Source organism: Cherax quadricarinatus, chromosome 83 (assembly GCF_038502225.1).
Source record: "Cherax quadricarinatus isolate ZL_2023a chromosome 83, ASM3850222v1, whole genome shotgun sequence".
NCBI lineage: Eukaryota > Metazoa > Arthropoda > Malacostraca > Decapoda > Parastacidae > Cherax > Cherax quadricarinatus.
In genome coordinates, this window is record NC_091374.1 from 16,214,156 (window position 1) to 16,228,840 (window position 14,685).

At 43.2% G+C, this 14,685-nt stretch overlaps 1 protein-coding gene across 1 annotated transcript in view; it reads left to right on the top strand.

The window, feature by feature from the left end:
- Positions 1–14,685, top strand: part of LOC128702245 (limbic system-associated membrane protein-like) — a 562,372-nt gene that overhangs the window by 537,573 nt on the left and 10,114 nt on the right. The window contains exon 5 of the mRNA XM_070102873.1: positions 12,204–12,287. Coding sequence (XP_069958974.1) covers positions 12,204–12,287 — 84 coding nt within the window. The remainder of the gene's footprint in view (positions 1–12,203; positions 12,288–14,685) is intronic.

Genomic DNA, 14,685 nt, shown 5'->3' on the forward strand with positions numbered 1-14,685 from the left:
AGAGAGAGAGAGAGAGAGAGAGAGAGAGAGAGAGAGAGAGAGAAATTACTGAGATTGCCTATTTGTAATCAGAGAAGCAGAGCTAAGTTCCTGGAACTCGTCAAGGTTGCGTTTACTATGTCACACAGCTAAATTCTAACGTAGTGGGAACTAGTGCCTACAACCACCATTGGGTCCTATTCCACCTATCTGCGACTCTGTAAAATATATCAATCTTTGGTCCAACATTTCTCAAACTGAAGAATGAGACACTTATGCAAATGTTGCACAAGTCTCTCATTGTTCAACCTGTCGGTTTTCTAAACCATTTATCACATTTTTTTAAATTACACTAGCGGCCTTTTTTCTTATCCCTCCCTGTTAGGACTGCAATATCCACATTTCTTAAATTACACTAGTGGCCTTTTTTCTTATCCCTCCCTGTTAGGACTGCAATATCCACATTTCTTAAATTACACTAATGGCCTTTTTTCTTATCCCTCCCTGTTAGGACTGCAATATCCACATTTCTTAAATTACACTAGTGGCCTTTTTTCTTATCCCTCCCTGTTAGGACTGCAATATCCACATTTCTTAAATTACACTAATGGCCTTTTTTCTTATCCCTCCCTGTTAGGACTGCAATATCCACATTTCTTAAATTACACTAATGGCCTTTTTTCTTATCCCTCCCTGTTAGGACTGCAATATCCACATTTCTTAAATTACACTAGTGGCCTTTTTCTTACCCTTCCCTGTTAGGACTGCAATATCCACATTTCTTAAATTACACTAGCGGCCTTTTTTCTTATCCCTCCCTGTTAGGACTACAATATCCACATTTCTTAAATTACACTAGTGGCCTTTTTCTTACCCTTCCCTGTTAGGACTGCAATATCCACTTTCTCCTTTACTTTTAAAATCACTATATATCCACACTTTTCCATTACACGTGTCAGTGGAAGCAATGTACATAGTTCCATTTGCAGTTCATTTTCCTTAATTATGATTGTCATTGTTAGCATATCTGGTCACAGACAAGGCTACGAGGGCGTTGACTCCTGGAATCCTCTGCAGGTATCTTTGACATGTACGTCCGTCATTCCTCACAAGTGTGACAGTTACAAACTGAGGTGTCGAACTGGGGAGTCGGAGTGCTTAGCACAGGTGCTGTTTCTCCACGTCACAGTGAAGAAAACATTGTCACAACATTATAATCAAATAAAGAGTTAAACCGACAAGGGTCATGCAGCGCTACGGGGCAGAAAATAATGCCGGAGCTATAAACAGCTAGGTGGAGAGGGGATCAGAGGTGAGGGAAGGAGAGGTCTGGAAGGTATGCTATGGGCTATGTGTCAAAGTTCGTATAGTAAAGCAGTTGCTGACAAAAAGTCAAAAGGTGATTTTAAGTCAAAGGCAGAACCGTCTGCAAGATAAGGTAAGAGCGGTAGGACGGTGACGTCGTTGGAGGTAAGTCCTGCGAGTTCGCTGGTAAACCGGATAATCTACAAGAAAGTGAAGAACTGAAATAGAGACCCGACAAACTTCACAGAGAGGAATAGGATGTCGCTCCATGAGATACCCATGGGTAAGGCGAGTATGGCGGATGCGGAGACGGGATAGCAGTCTCTGGAGTAGGGCAACAGTAGTAAGAAGATGGCCACAAACCTAAAGAGGTTTAATAGGGTGCAATTTATGATACATGTTCGACCACCGTTGTTGCCAACGGCCGCGAAGACAGGCAGAGATGACTGTAAAATAGTCCCTGAATGGAATACCTCTATAGGAAACCGGAAGACCATGTACCGCTGACCGCGCAGCAGCATCCGCCTGTTCATTACCCTACACATCAACGTGTGCAGGGAAATGAACACGACGTCTTTGTTTTTGCTAGCCACTCGACGCAACCAAAGTTGAATACGAAGGACCAATGGATGAGGGGGGTACTCAAACTGTTAATGGCCTGTAAAGCGCTGAGAAATCTGAAATGGTCACAAACGCTGAAGGAGACACATATGTAATGCGGAGAAGCGCTATGAGGATGGCATACAACTCGGCGGTAAAAATACTAGCCGAGTCTAACAAATGACCTCGGACAACATCGTCAGGGAACATCGCCGCGAACCCAACACCATTAAAAGATTTAGAACCATCTGTATAAACAGCGACGGCATGAGCATGCGACCGGAAGTGATCAAGAAAAAGAGAGCGAGAAGCAGTCGTAGGTAGGAGAACTTTGACGCACGTCAGTAGTGGAGAACAGACACGAACTGTCGGAACCTCCCAAGGGGAAAGGGAAAAGGCAGACGATACATGATCATAGAAGGGAGGCGAGGCAACTGGAGAGAAGACCGAAGTGAGTGAAGAAGAGAAAACGGTCGAAGCAGGGGAGCCGAACAAATAACCTGTTTCTAACGTCTGAGACCAACCTATGCGTAGAAGGAACACGAAGAATATGAGAGCGAACAAAATAACGAAGGCAATGAGCATCACGACGATCGGGTAAGGAAGGAACATTCGCCTCAGCATAGAGGCTCTCAACAGGGGATGAACGAAAGCACCAAAACATAAACGCAGACCCTGATGATGAAAGAGATCTAACTTAGAAAGAGTTGTAGGAGAAGCTGCAGAATAGATCTGGTCGCCATAATCCAGCCTGTAAAAGACTAGGGTGGAATGCAAAGGGAGGAGAGTCCGTCGATCTGCTCACCATTAACGATGCGCAAGAATTTTAACGAGATTCAGCCGACCATGGTAAGCAGCCTTCAAAGAGGAAATGTGAGGTTTCCATGTCAACCGGCGATCGAAGAGAAGACCAAGAAACTTTACCGTATCACATTCTGGGATACGTGAGCCGTGTAAATATAATGAAATATCTGGGACAAGAGGAAGTCAGTAATGAAAATGATTTTCGCACTAGAAAATTTCAAGCCATGAGAAGTGGCTCAATGGGAAACCCGGTCAATCGCATCTTGAAGGGAGACCGCTACCAGACGACAGTCAGCACCTACGTATGCTATAGCAAAGTAATCCACATAAAGTGACGACCAAATATGCGATGGAAGAACGGAAGGCGGGTCATTTATAGCTAAGAGAAAAAAGGTGGTGCTAAGGATACAACCTTGTGGGACTCCCTCGGCCTGAACAAAATCTGAGAAAAGCGAGTCGCCAACACGGATACAAAAATGTCTGTCAGATAAAAAAAAGCAGCAAGGAAGGTGGGTAGATTACTGCAGAGGCTTAAGGAGTGGGCCTGGGCTAAGATGTTATACCTCCAAGTGGTGTCATATGCCTTCTCAAGATTAAAAAAGACTGCTAGGACGGAGTGTTTACTGGCAAAGGCATTTCGCCTTGAAACGCTGCACCCAGGTCCTCACTGAACGCTCACACGCACTAACATTCCACTATTTCTTTCGTCTGATGCCCAGCTCTGTGAAGCCAAATGATTTGAACTATAGTCTCAGGTGTTAAAGATTTTCTTTTACCTATAAACAAAGATGTATAACCCCCAAACCAAAGGGAACACCGGACAAAAGATGGGATGGATGAGAGATAAAAGTGCAACACTTCCTCTCACCACCTGATCAATGAGAAGTCACTGTGAAGTGTGGCGGGAGGCCGTGACGTCATGATTACATCTGCTAACCACCAGAATGCACTGACGAGAAAAGACCCCCCTGTATGGTAAGCCTTTGATTTTCATAATTGCATTATGCCGGGGCGCTTACCCGGCATAATGCTGTGACGAGCACTGCATACATATATATATATATATATATATATATATATATATATATATATATATATATATATATATATATATATATATATATATATATATATAATGTCGTACCAAATAGGCAAAATTGGTCAATTACCAAGAACTCATTTAAAATTAATTCCTTTCTAAAATTTTATCTTATACATTTTTTTTTCATTTTGTTAATGTAAAAAATCAATAATTTTGTACCAAAAGAACCTTAGAAAACTTACCTAACCTTATTATAAGAAGTGCAATTTAATTCAGCATAATCCAACTATATTTTAGATAAGTTTACAATAATTTAAAAATAAACTAATTTTTTTTTCGTTAGGTTCAGAATGATTTTTGCGAAATTATTGCATACACAAATTCTCGCTTGCCTTATTCGGCAAGAAGAGCGTTGTTATTTATGCCAAAATTGGGAGGTACCACCTCTAGAACTGTCCTGGGGACCCTCATCCTCAGAGAAAAGAATAAACTTGTTTGAGAATTTTCTACCACCCCTATATTTAACATATACTTTATTTAAAGAATATATATATATATATATATATATATATATATATATATATATATATATATATATATATATATATATATGTATATATATATATATATATATATATATATATATATATATATATATATATATATATATATATATATATATATTATGAGAGAGAGAGAGAAAGAAAGCTGGCGCTTTCGACCGGGTGTGGCACCAGGGCCTCTTAGCAAAACTTCAAGCACTGGGAATTGCAGGCTCTACGCTATGTCTCTTCAGTGATTACCTTCATGGTAGATCTCTAAGTGTAGTCCTCAATGGAACGGAATCAGCAAGGCATCCTATTGGGGCAAGCGTTCCACAAGGAAGCGTGCTGGGTCCACTGTTATGGAATGTCTACTTCAACGACCTTCTTCATCTCATCCCAGAATCACATGCATATGCAGACGACTGTACACTGACATTCACTTATCCAAGAGAAGAAATGCCAGCTGCTCTAAGCTACATCAATCACCAGCTGAGAGCTATATCAGCTTGGGGAAATAGATGGCAAGTAACATTTGCACCTGAGAAAACGCAAATGATGATCGTCTCTAGGCACCATGATGGTAATGCTGGTGCAGAAGTAAGGATGAATGGGAGGATGTTGGCACCTGGAGAAGAAGTTGATATCCTTGGGGTGAAATTTGACTCCAAACTAACCATGAAGAACCATGTTGTAAATCTTGCAAACAAGGCAGCCAGGAAGCTTACAGCACTTCGCCGTATCTCGCATCTGCTTGACATTAGGGGTTGCAAGATCCTGTACGAGGCACAAGTACGCTCACACCTTGAGTATGCTCCACTTTCTTGGTTTGCCTGCCCCCCCTCTCATCTGCGACTGCTTGACAGAGTAGAGAACAGAGCAAGACGTCTCATCTCTCCCTGGACCCATCCTGGATAGATCTGTCATTTCAGCAGAGCCTTCAACATAGGAGGGATGTGGGTGGCCTTACTGTTATGTACAAGGCCAATATTGTCAAAATACCACACTTGGATCCACTTCGAGGACAGCGTGAAACAAGCTTTTATGCCACAAGACGGGCAGAAAGCAGCAACTTCACTCTGGCTGTACCCTTCTCCAGAACATCACTCCATCTGAGATCATACATACCCAGGATGACTCGAGTATGGAACACATTCGTACAGCATAATGATGTCAACGAGATAAAGTCAGTTGATCAAATGAAAATGCTGGCCCACAGATGGCTCCAACTTCATCCTGTTCCCTACTTGTATGTCCCATAACAATAAAAATGCTTTCAAATGAGCTGATGTAGGTAACAGCTCTTAGCTTGCCAATAAAGTTAGGAATCCTTAACCTGTAATATAGCTGTCAATAAAGCTAGGGATCCTTAACCTTGTCATACCCTGTGTAAAAAAAAAAAAAAGAGAGAGAGAGAGAGAGAGAGTCCCCTCGGTGTATATATTTTGAATGCTCTCACTGCGTATGCATAAAAACACGCCCGTCAGAATATAAACTTGTATGACAAGATGCCAACCAGAATAAAAGAATATCTGAAAGATGAGTACTGAAGGAGCTTCCCCAAGGCTCAGTTTTAGCTCCCAAACTTGTTTTGGAATAGGCAGAAAAATAATGGTCAATACAGAAATGCTTCGGAGTGTTCAGGGTTAAGTTCTTCACTGAATCGTGACTGCTGGAGAGGACTGTTTACTATCTACATGTGCCAAACTCTTGTATATCAAAATACACAGACAATGTAACATTGCTGAGGAGAATACAAATGATGAAATAAACAGGAAGTACATAATAATAGTTTTGGATTGTTCAAACTTGACTTTTATAATTGTGGCCATTTTACATAATTTCCGAACAGATTCCTACACGAATTCTTTGGACCATCGTGAATGTAGTTCCATATTGATGAATTGAGGGGTATATAAAATGTCGGTATATAAATTGACGTCAAACTCTAAGCATGTACTAACAAATGGAACTTGGTAGAAAGTCCCGGAGGCAGAGTACTGTTTAGATGAAGAGTAATTAACAAAGTAGGTAACATGAACAGCATTAAACAACGAGTACTAATATTGCATTGAGGTTTCAGAACTTAAGCTGGTGACGATAACTCTGGTGATAGCATTCACAAGGGTTCGAGAACCAAGACGGCGAAACTTAGTCTTTCCTTACACCACTGCTGCTATGTAAGAAACTTAAAGGTCTGCCGGAAGTTGTATCCTGTGTAAGAAATTTCAGCTCTGCAGAAAATTATTAATTTCTTAGGCAAAGAAATGTTGCCAATGTTGCCTGTGTGTCTTACCAACCTGTCGGTATTATATACCATTTTGATATTCACTCTACCAGACACAGCAACATAATGACATCTTGGTGCAGAAAACACTCTGGACAACCTTTTCAAGTGAGAAATGTTGGATCTGAGAGGGACGTGACCTCAGTGACCTCTATCATCCTACACCTGTCCTTCCGACACTGTTTCAGACTATGGAACAGAACTCTTCTCAAGGCTGAAGGACTGACAACCTCAAATCTTCGACTTCAAGGGTAAAGTAAAAGGACACAAGTGCAACTAATGTGACATTTATTGTGGCAACGTTTCGCTCTCCAGGAGCTTGATAAAGCTCCTGGAGAGCGAAACGTTGCCACAATGTCACATTAGTTGCACTTGTGTCCTTTTACTTTACATATTGTCGGTAATTCTACCAACTTAATGACTTCAAGGGTGATGGACTGATTACATCGTCTTCATGTCTCTGCTACTCCTGCCTACTTTCTGTACTCTACGAAGAAGTGGTGCAAGAAAGGTATAAAATACCGACAATATGAAAGTTAAGACACATGTGCAACATCTGGATATCTTTATTGTAGACGTTTCGCCATCCAGTGGCTTTATCAATACAGATTCTAGGACATAATAGGAAGACAGTAGAACTATATACAAAAGATGAGGTAATCAGTCCCTCGGCCTTGGAGTTAGTGTTCACAGCATCGTGGTGAAGAAGCCTACTGTGTAGGCGAAACGTTTCGGAATAAAAATGCCTAACTGTTGCCTATGTGTCTTACTTACCAAAAAGTATTTATTAAATACGTTGTGCACATACAGATACCATATGCTTACATATGCACCAGTATACATCCATACACTCATTCACACACACACACACACACACACACACACACTAATAGGCACACGCGTACAATCATAAATACATACTTGCAAACATACACACATATACATTTCAACATTTTGATGTACAGATTTTTATGACCATCGACACTATACCATTTGCGTGCCTTGAGGTGGAAGAGCCAGGATTTACGGGACACGCTGACGACTTTCTCGGATCGCGAAGCGACAAGAACACATCTGTTTATATTCATGGACAGATGCAAACCCCGCAGAGGGGGTCGTGCAGCCCTTGCGCAATGGGAGGTAATCTTTTTCAATCTATGGAAGGAGAGGCTAAATTCAGTTACTGGGAACACCAACAACAGCATCGAGCCGACTCCAGACACATTCTTCAACGAATAGGACTTTTGTTTAGGTCGAGCTGGTCTGCTGGAACCGGTTCAAGCTCTTCGCTGTCTCAAGCTCTGAAAGTTATGTACATACGTCAAGCTCTTCGCTAGCGAGTCTCAAGCTCTGAAAGTTATGTACATACGTAAAGTTGCGAGGAACAGCCGATACAGCTAAAACAAAGTGCATAAATCGTGGTCAACAGGGAAAGTGCTTCGGAGTGTTCGGCGTTAATTAAGTTCTTCACTGAATCGTAATTGTTCCCACTGCTTAAACCTGGTCATGGGCGTTTTGTTTGCCAGAAGAAGTGGGAAAATTTTCCCCAAGCTGAATCTTAGTCATGGTAGACCCACCCAGTGGAAATTATACCGATTTCGAAGAGGTCTGTGACTGCCTTTCCACTCTTCCTCACAAATCAACTAAATACAACATTATGAAGCGTGTTTTTCAACCACACGTAAAACACCACGCACAAAAACACCCCCACACAAAAGCACCCCACACAAAAACACCCCATACACACACACACACACACACACACACACAGAAACGAGGCACTAAACTACAGACCTGTGTCTCTGACATGTATTGTGTGCAAAGTCATGGAGAAGATTATCAGGAGGAGAGTGGTCGAACACCTGGAAAGGAACAAGATTATAAATGAAAACCAGCATGGGTTCATGGAAGGCAAATCTTGTATCACAAACCTCCTGGAGTTTTATGACAAGGTAACAGAAGTAAGACACGAGAGAGAGAGGGGTGGGTAGATTGCGTTTTCCTAGACTGCAGGAAGGCCTTTGACACAGTTCCCCACAAGAGATTAGTGCAGAAGCTGGAGGATCAGGTGCATGTAAAAGGGAGGGCACTGCAATGGATAAGGGAATACCTGACAGGGAGGCAGCAACGAGTCATGGTACGTGAAGAGGTATCACAGTGGGCGCCTCTTACGAGCGGGGTCCCACAGGGGTCAGTTCTAGAACCAGTGCTATTTTTGATATATGTGAACGACATGATGGAAGGAATAGACTCTGAAGTGTCCCTGTTCGCAGATGATGTGAAGTTGATGAGAAGAATTAAATCGGACGAGGATGAGGCAGGACTGCAAAGAGACCTGGACAGGCTGGACATGTGGTCCAGTAACTGGCTTCTCGAATTCAATCCAGCCAAATGCAAAGTCATGAAGATTGGGGAAGGGCAAAGAAGACCGCAGACAGAGTATAGGCTAGGTGGACAAAGACTACAGACCTCACTCAGGGAGAAAGACCTTAGGGTGACCATAACACCGAGCACATCACCGGAGGCACACATCAACCAAATAACTGCTGCAGCATACGGGCGCCTGGCAAACCTGAGAATAGCGTTCCGATACCTTAATAAGGAATCGTTCAAGACACTGTACACTGTGTATGTTAGGCCCATACTGGAGTATGCAGCACCAGTCTGGAACCCACACCTGGTCAAGCACGTCAAGAAGTTAGAGAAAGTACAAAGGTTTGCAACAAGGCTAGTCCCAGAGCTCAAGGGAATGTCGTACGAGGAAAGGTTAAGGGAAATCGGACTGACGACACTGGAGGATAGAAGGGTCAGGGGAGACATGATAACGATATACAAGATACTGCGGGGAATAGACAAGGTGGACAGAGATAGGATGTTCCAGAGAGGGGACACAGGGACAAGGGGTCACAACTGGAAGCTGAAGACTCAGACGAGTCACAGGGACGTTAGGAAGTATTTCTTCAGTCATAGAGTCGTCAGCAAGTGGAATAGCCTAGCAAGTGAAGTAGTAGAGGCAGGAACCATACATAGTTTTAAGAAGAGGTATGACAAAGCTCAGGAAGCAGAGAGAGAGAGGACCCAGTAGCAATCAGTGAAGAGGCGGGGCCAGGAGCCGAGTCTCGACCCCTGCAACCACAATTAGGTGAGTACAATTAGGTGAGTACACACACACACACACACACACACACACACACACACAAACATCCCATACACACACACAAAAACACCCCACTCGCACAAAAACACCCCACACCGACACACACAAACCCTCCACACACACAACTGCCGGTACAGGAGACTGCACTTAAACCTGCGTCCTCCTCCAAAATGAGCCATTTAAAACACATTCAGTAACTCATGTTAAAACTAACATTTATTATCCCTAAAGTAGCGTGTCATACAAGTGACACTAATCACCTTAATGTGTCATGCAGTAACAAGTGACACTAGTCACCTTAATGTGTCATGCAGTTACAAGTGACACTAGTCACCTTAATGTGTCGTGCAGTTACAAGTGACACTAGTCACCTTAATGTGTCGTGCAGTTACAAGTGACACTAGTCACCTTAATGTGTCGTGCAGTTACAAGTGACACTAGTCACCTTAATGTGTCATGCAGTAACAAGTGACACTAGTCACCTTAATGTGTCATGCAGTAACAAGTGACACTAGTCACCTTAATGTGTCATGCAGTAACAAGTGACACTAGTCACCTTAATGTGTCATGCAGTAACAAGTGACACTAGTCACCTTAATGTGTCATGCAGTAACAAGTGACACTAGTCACCTTAATGTGTCATGCAGTAACAAGTGACACTAGTCACCTTAATGTGTCATGAGTTACAAGTATAAAACACAACTTACGACCTGAGTAACACAAAACACAGCCCACAATTATCTGCAATTTTTTTCCAGCACATCTTCCAGCGACGCCATCACTCTGGAGACGCCATCACAACAGTTACACAGTTACTATAGTTACTCTGTAACTTCACTCTCCAAAGGCGCTCACAAACTGATATAAAATTATGGAGCACTTTTTTTTCACTCTAAATATCTCATTTTAGAAACTTCACGTTAATGACGACACTTGCGTACAGTAACACACATTTAAAAAAAGTTACGTCGACACAGGAGGTTTCTTCAGTCGAATTCACTCACCTGTATTGAGGGAAGAAACCTACTGTGTAAGCGAAACCTTCAGTAATAAAGATACGTCCTGTTTCGTGGGACAAGGATATCGCCAACCCTCCTCAGATACGGTATCTCCAACGCTGACAGATACGTCCTGTATCGTGGGACAGGGATACCATCAACCCCCCCTCAGCGATGGTATCCCCAACGCTGACAGATACGTCCTGTATCGTGGAACAGGGATACCACCAACCCCCCTCAGCGATGGTATCCCCAACGCTGACAGATAAGTCCTGTATCGTGGGACAAGGATATCGCCAGCCCTCCTCAGCTACGGTATCTCCAACGCTGACAGATACGTCCTGTATCGTGGGACAAGGATATCACCAACCCTCCTCAGCTACGGTATCTCCAACGCTGACAGATACGTCCTGTATCGTGGGACAGGGATACCGCCAACCCCCCTCAGTGATGGTATCCCCAACACTGACAGATACGTCCTGTATCGTGGAACAGGGATACCGCCAACCCTCCTCAGCTACGGTATCTCCAAAGCTGACAGATACGTCCTGTATCGTGGGACAGGGATACCGCCAACCCTCCTCAGCGATGGTATCCCCAACGCTGAAACACGGGGAGAGTCATAACTAGAACACAGAGCACAATAGATATCCCATCGTCAAGCAATTATCCCCCCACACTAAGCGGCCAGCCCAAACATATCGCTGTTTGAGGTTATTATAATCCCCGTGTTTGTTCTGGCGTGAGGGGGAGAGGCGCTTGTTTTATGCCAAGAGAGAAGCAAATACAGAATGGGTAGCAATTTACATGTTAATGTATTTGTTTTGGGGCTTCATTCTCATGTGATGACTTTGTGTGTGTGTTTATGCAGCGCAGCCATACTAGGTTAATATCCAGTGCATTTATGTCTGAATTTGTGTGTGTGTGTGTGTGTGTGTGTGTGTGTGTGTGTGTGTGTGTGTGTGTGTGTGTGTGTGTGTGTGTGTGTGTGTGTGTGTGTGTGTGTGTGAGAGAGAGAGAGAGAGAGAGAGAGAGAGAGAGAGAGAGAGAGAGAGAGAGAGAGAGAGAGTCATCAAATTTCGTCATTATTATAATCAAAACTAAGCGCTAACCCCACAAGGGTTATAGAGTTAATAATAATAATAAATAATAATTATTAATAAATAATAATAATAATAATAATAATAGTTTATATTAGAATTATTATTATTATTCGAGTTCAAAATAGCCTGAATAATTTTGAAAATGGCTCCAATTCCTCGGATCAAGAGGCCTGCACCCCCTTGTAGGGAAAAACCCATAACAGCCTATTTAGCCATTCAGATAAGAAATTCCTAAGTGAAAGGCTCGTGTTCCAGGAAGTTGGAGCTGCCTCTCTCCTCCCTTGGATCAAACCTGATTACCTCCAAAAGCGCTGGATGATCCTTGTGGGCTTAGCGCTTCCCCATGTGAACTAGGGGATACTAAGGTATTTTTCCTCTCTTCTCAGGTTGTGAATTATGAGTCACCCAGAGGAGGTATTACTGTAGTGACGGAGAGAGGTAACACTACCCGGGGTTACCTGCTGATACAGGTGAGTGAGAGTTAATATACAGACATACTCAAAACTTATAGATATTGGGGGAAAAACACAGTTAAATTGGGACTTCAAAAGCACATACACGTTAATCAGACTTGGATTGCTTAATTCATTCACACATTAACTTCATGGGGAAGTGGAAAAGAATTCTTCCTCCGTAAGCCATATGTGTCGTAACAGGCGACTAACATGCCAGGAGAAAGGGGCTAGTAACTCCTCCTCCTGTATATACTGCTAAAGTTAAAAAGAGAAGTTCGTTTTCCTCTTTGGAGCACCCTGCCTCGGTGGGATACGGCCGGTATTATTACCCAAATGTGACAGCCGCTGCCACCTGCTACATCTGGCACCATTGTCATGATAAAGTCACCATGAACCTTGCCCCATTGTTCATGTTTAATATACAGCTGCTGTCAGTGCTGGCACGGTGTTGTCCCACTGACAGCCTCCTCCCTCCCCCCCCCTTCTCTAGCTGTCTTCAAGAGGGTGCTAGACAAGTACTTTAAGTCTGCCTGATCAGCTGGACTGTGGCTCTTACGGTGGATTGCGTGACACCAGCAGTGACAGTCTGGTTGATCAGGCCCTGATCCACCGAAGGCGTTGACCCTCTGAACAGCTTCCAGTTCCCATCTAACCAATTGAGTTACTAAACCCGGAGGGTTTAATAACTCAGTTGGTTAGATGACACAGTGACTACTGACGAAGTTAAAACAGAAGGTTACAATATAAAACGTATTGGGTTATTAAACCCGGAGAGTTTAATGACCCGAAGAAAACCATTTTTGTTTTATGTATTATATATCCGAGAGAATATACAGAATAACATTTACAGTCTTTCATTTCTTTATAAAAACCATTACCACTGGCTGGTTTATTGCTCGCCCCGTGTGCACCCCGTGTGCACCACTGTGTGCACCCCGTGTGCACCCCGTGTGCACCCCGTGTGCACCACTGTGTGTACCCCCGTGTGCACCACCGTGTATATATGCATATATATACTTGGATATTTGTTTTTCTAGTCATTCACATATCTGTAACAATTTTTTCAGATTTACTCAGAATTTCATGTATGTTCGTGTATATTGTTGAGACTCGAGGGAACGAACTACACCCGTAGGGGTCATACAGTGCCGGGGAATGTGAGGCAGTCAGGTGTATATTTTTATTTTATTATCACACCGGCCGATTCCCACCAAGGCAGGGTGGCCCGAAAAAGAAAAACTTTCACCATCATTCACTCCATCACTGTCTTGCCAGAAGGGTGCTTTACACTACAGTTTTTAAACTGCAACATTAACACCCCTCCTTCAGAGTGCAGACACTGTACTTCCCATCTCCAGGACTCAAGTCCGGCCTGCCGGTTTCCCTGAATCCCTTCATAAATGTTACTTTGCTCACACTCCAACAGCACGTCAAGTATTAAAAACCATTTGTCTCCATTCACTCCTATCAAACACGCTCACGCATGCCTGCTGGAAGTCCAAGCCCCTCGCACACAAAACCTCCTTTACCCCCTCCCTCCAACCCTTCCTAGGCCGACCCCTACCCCGCCTTCCTTCCACTACAGACTGATACACTCTTGAAGTCATTCTGTTTCGCTCCATTCTCTCTACATGTCCGAACCACCTCAACAACCCTTCCTCAGCCCTCTGGACAACAGTTTTGGTAATCCCGCACCTCCTCCTAACTTCCAAACTACGAATTCTCTGCATTATATTCACACCACACATTGCCCTCAGACATGACATCTCCACTGCCTCCAGCCTTCTCCTCGCTGCAACATTCATCACCCACGCTTCACACCCATATAAGAGCGTTGGTAAAACTATACTCTCATACATTCCCCTCTTTGCCTCCAAGGACAAAGTTCTTTGTCTCCACAGACTCCTAAGTGCACCACTCACTCTTTTTCCCTCATCAATTCTATGATTCACCTCATCTTTCATAGACCCATCCGCTGACACGTCCACTCCCAAATATCTGAATACGTTCACCTCCTCCATACTCTCTCCCTCCAATCTGATATTCAATCTTTCATCACCTAATCTTTTTGTTATCCTCATAACCTTACTCTTTCCTGTATTCACCTTTAATTTTCTTCTTTTGCACACCCTACCAAATTCATCCACCAATCTCTGCAACTTCTCTTCAGAATCTCCCAAGAGCACAGTGTCATCAGCAAAGAGCAGCTGTGACAACTCCCACTTTGTGTGTGATTCTTTATCTTTTAACTCCACGCCTCTTGCCAAAACCCTCGCATTTACTTCTCTTACAACCCCATCTATAAATATATTAAACAACCACGGTGACATCACACATCCTTGTCTAAGGCCTACTTTTACTGGGAAAAAATTTCCCTCTTTCCTACATACTCTAACTTGAGCCTCACTATCCT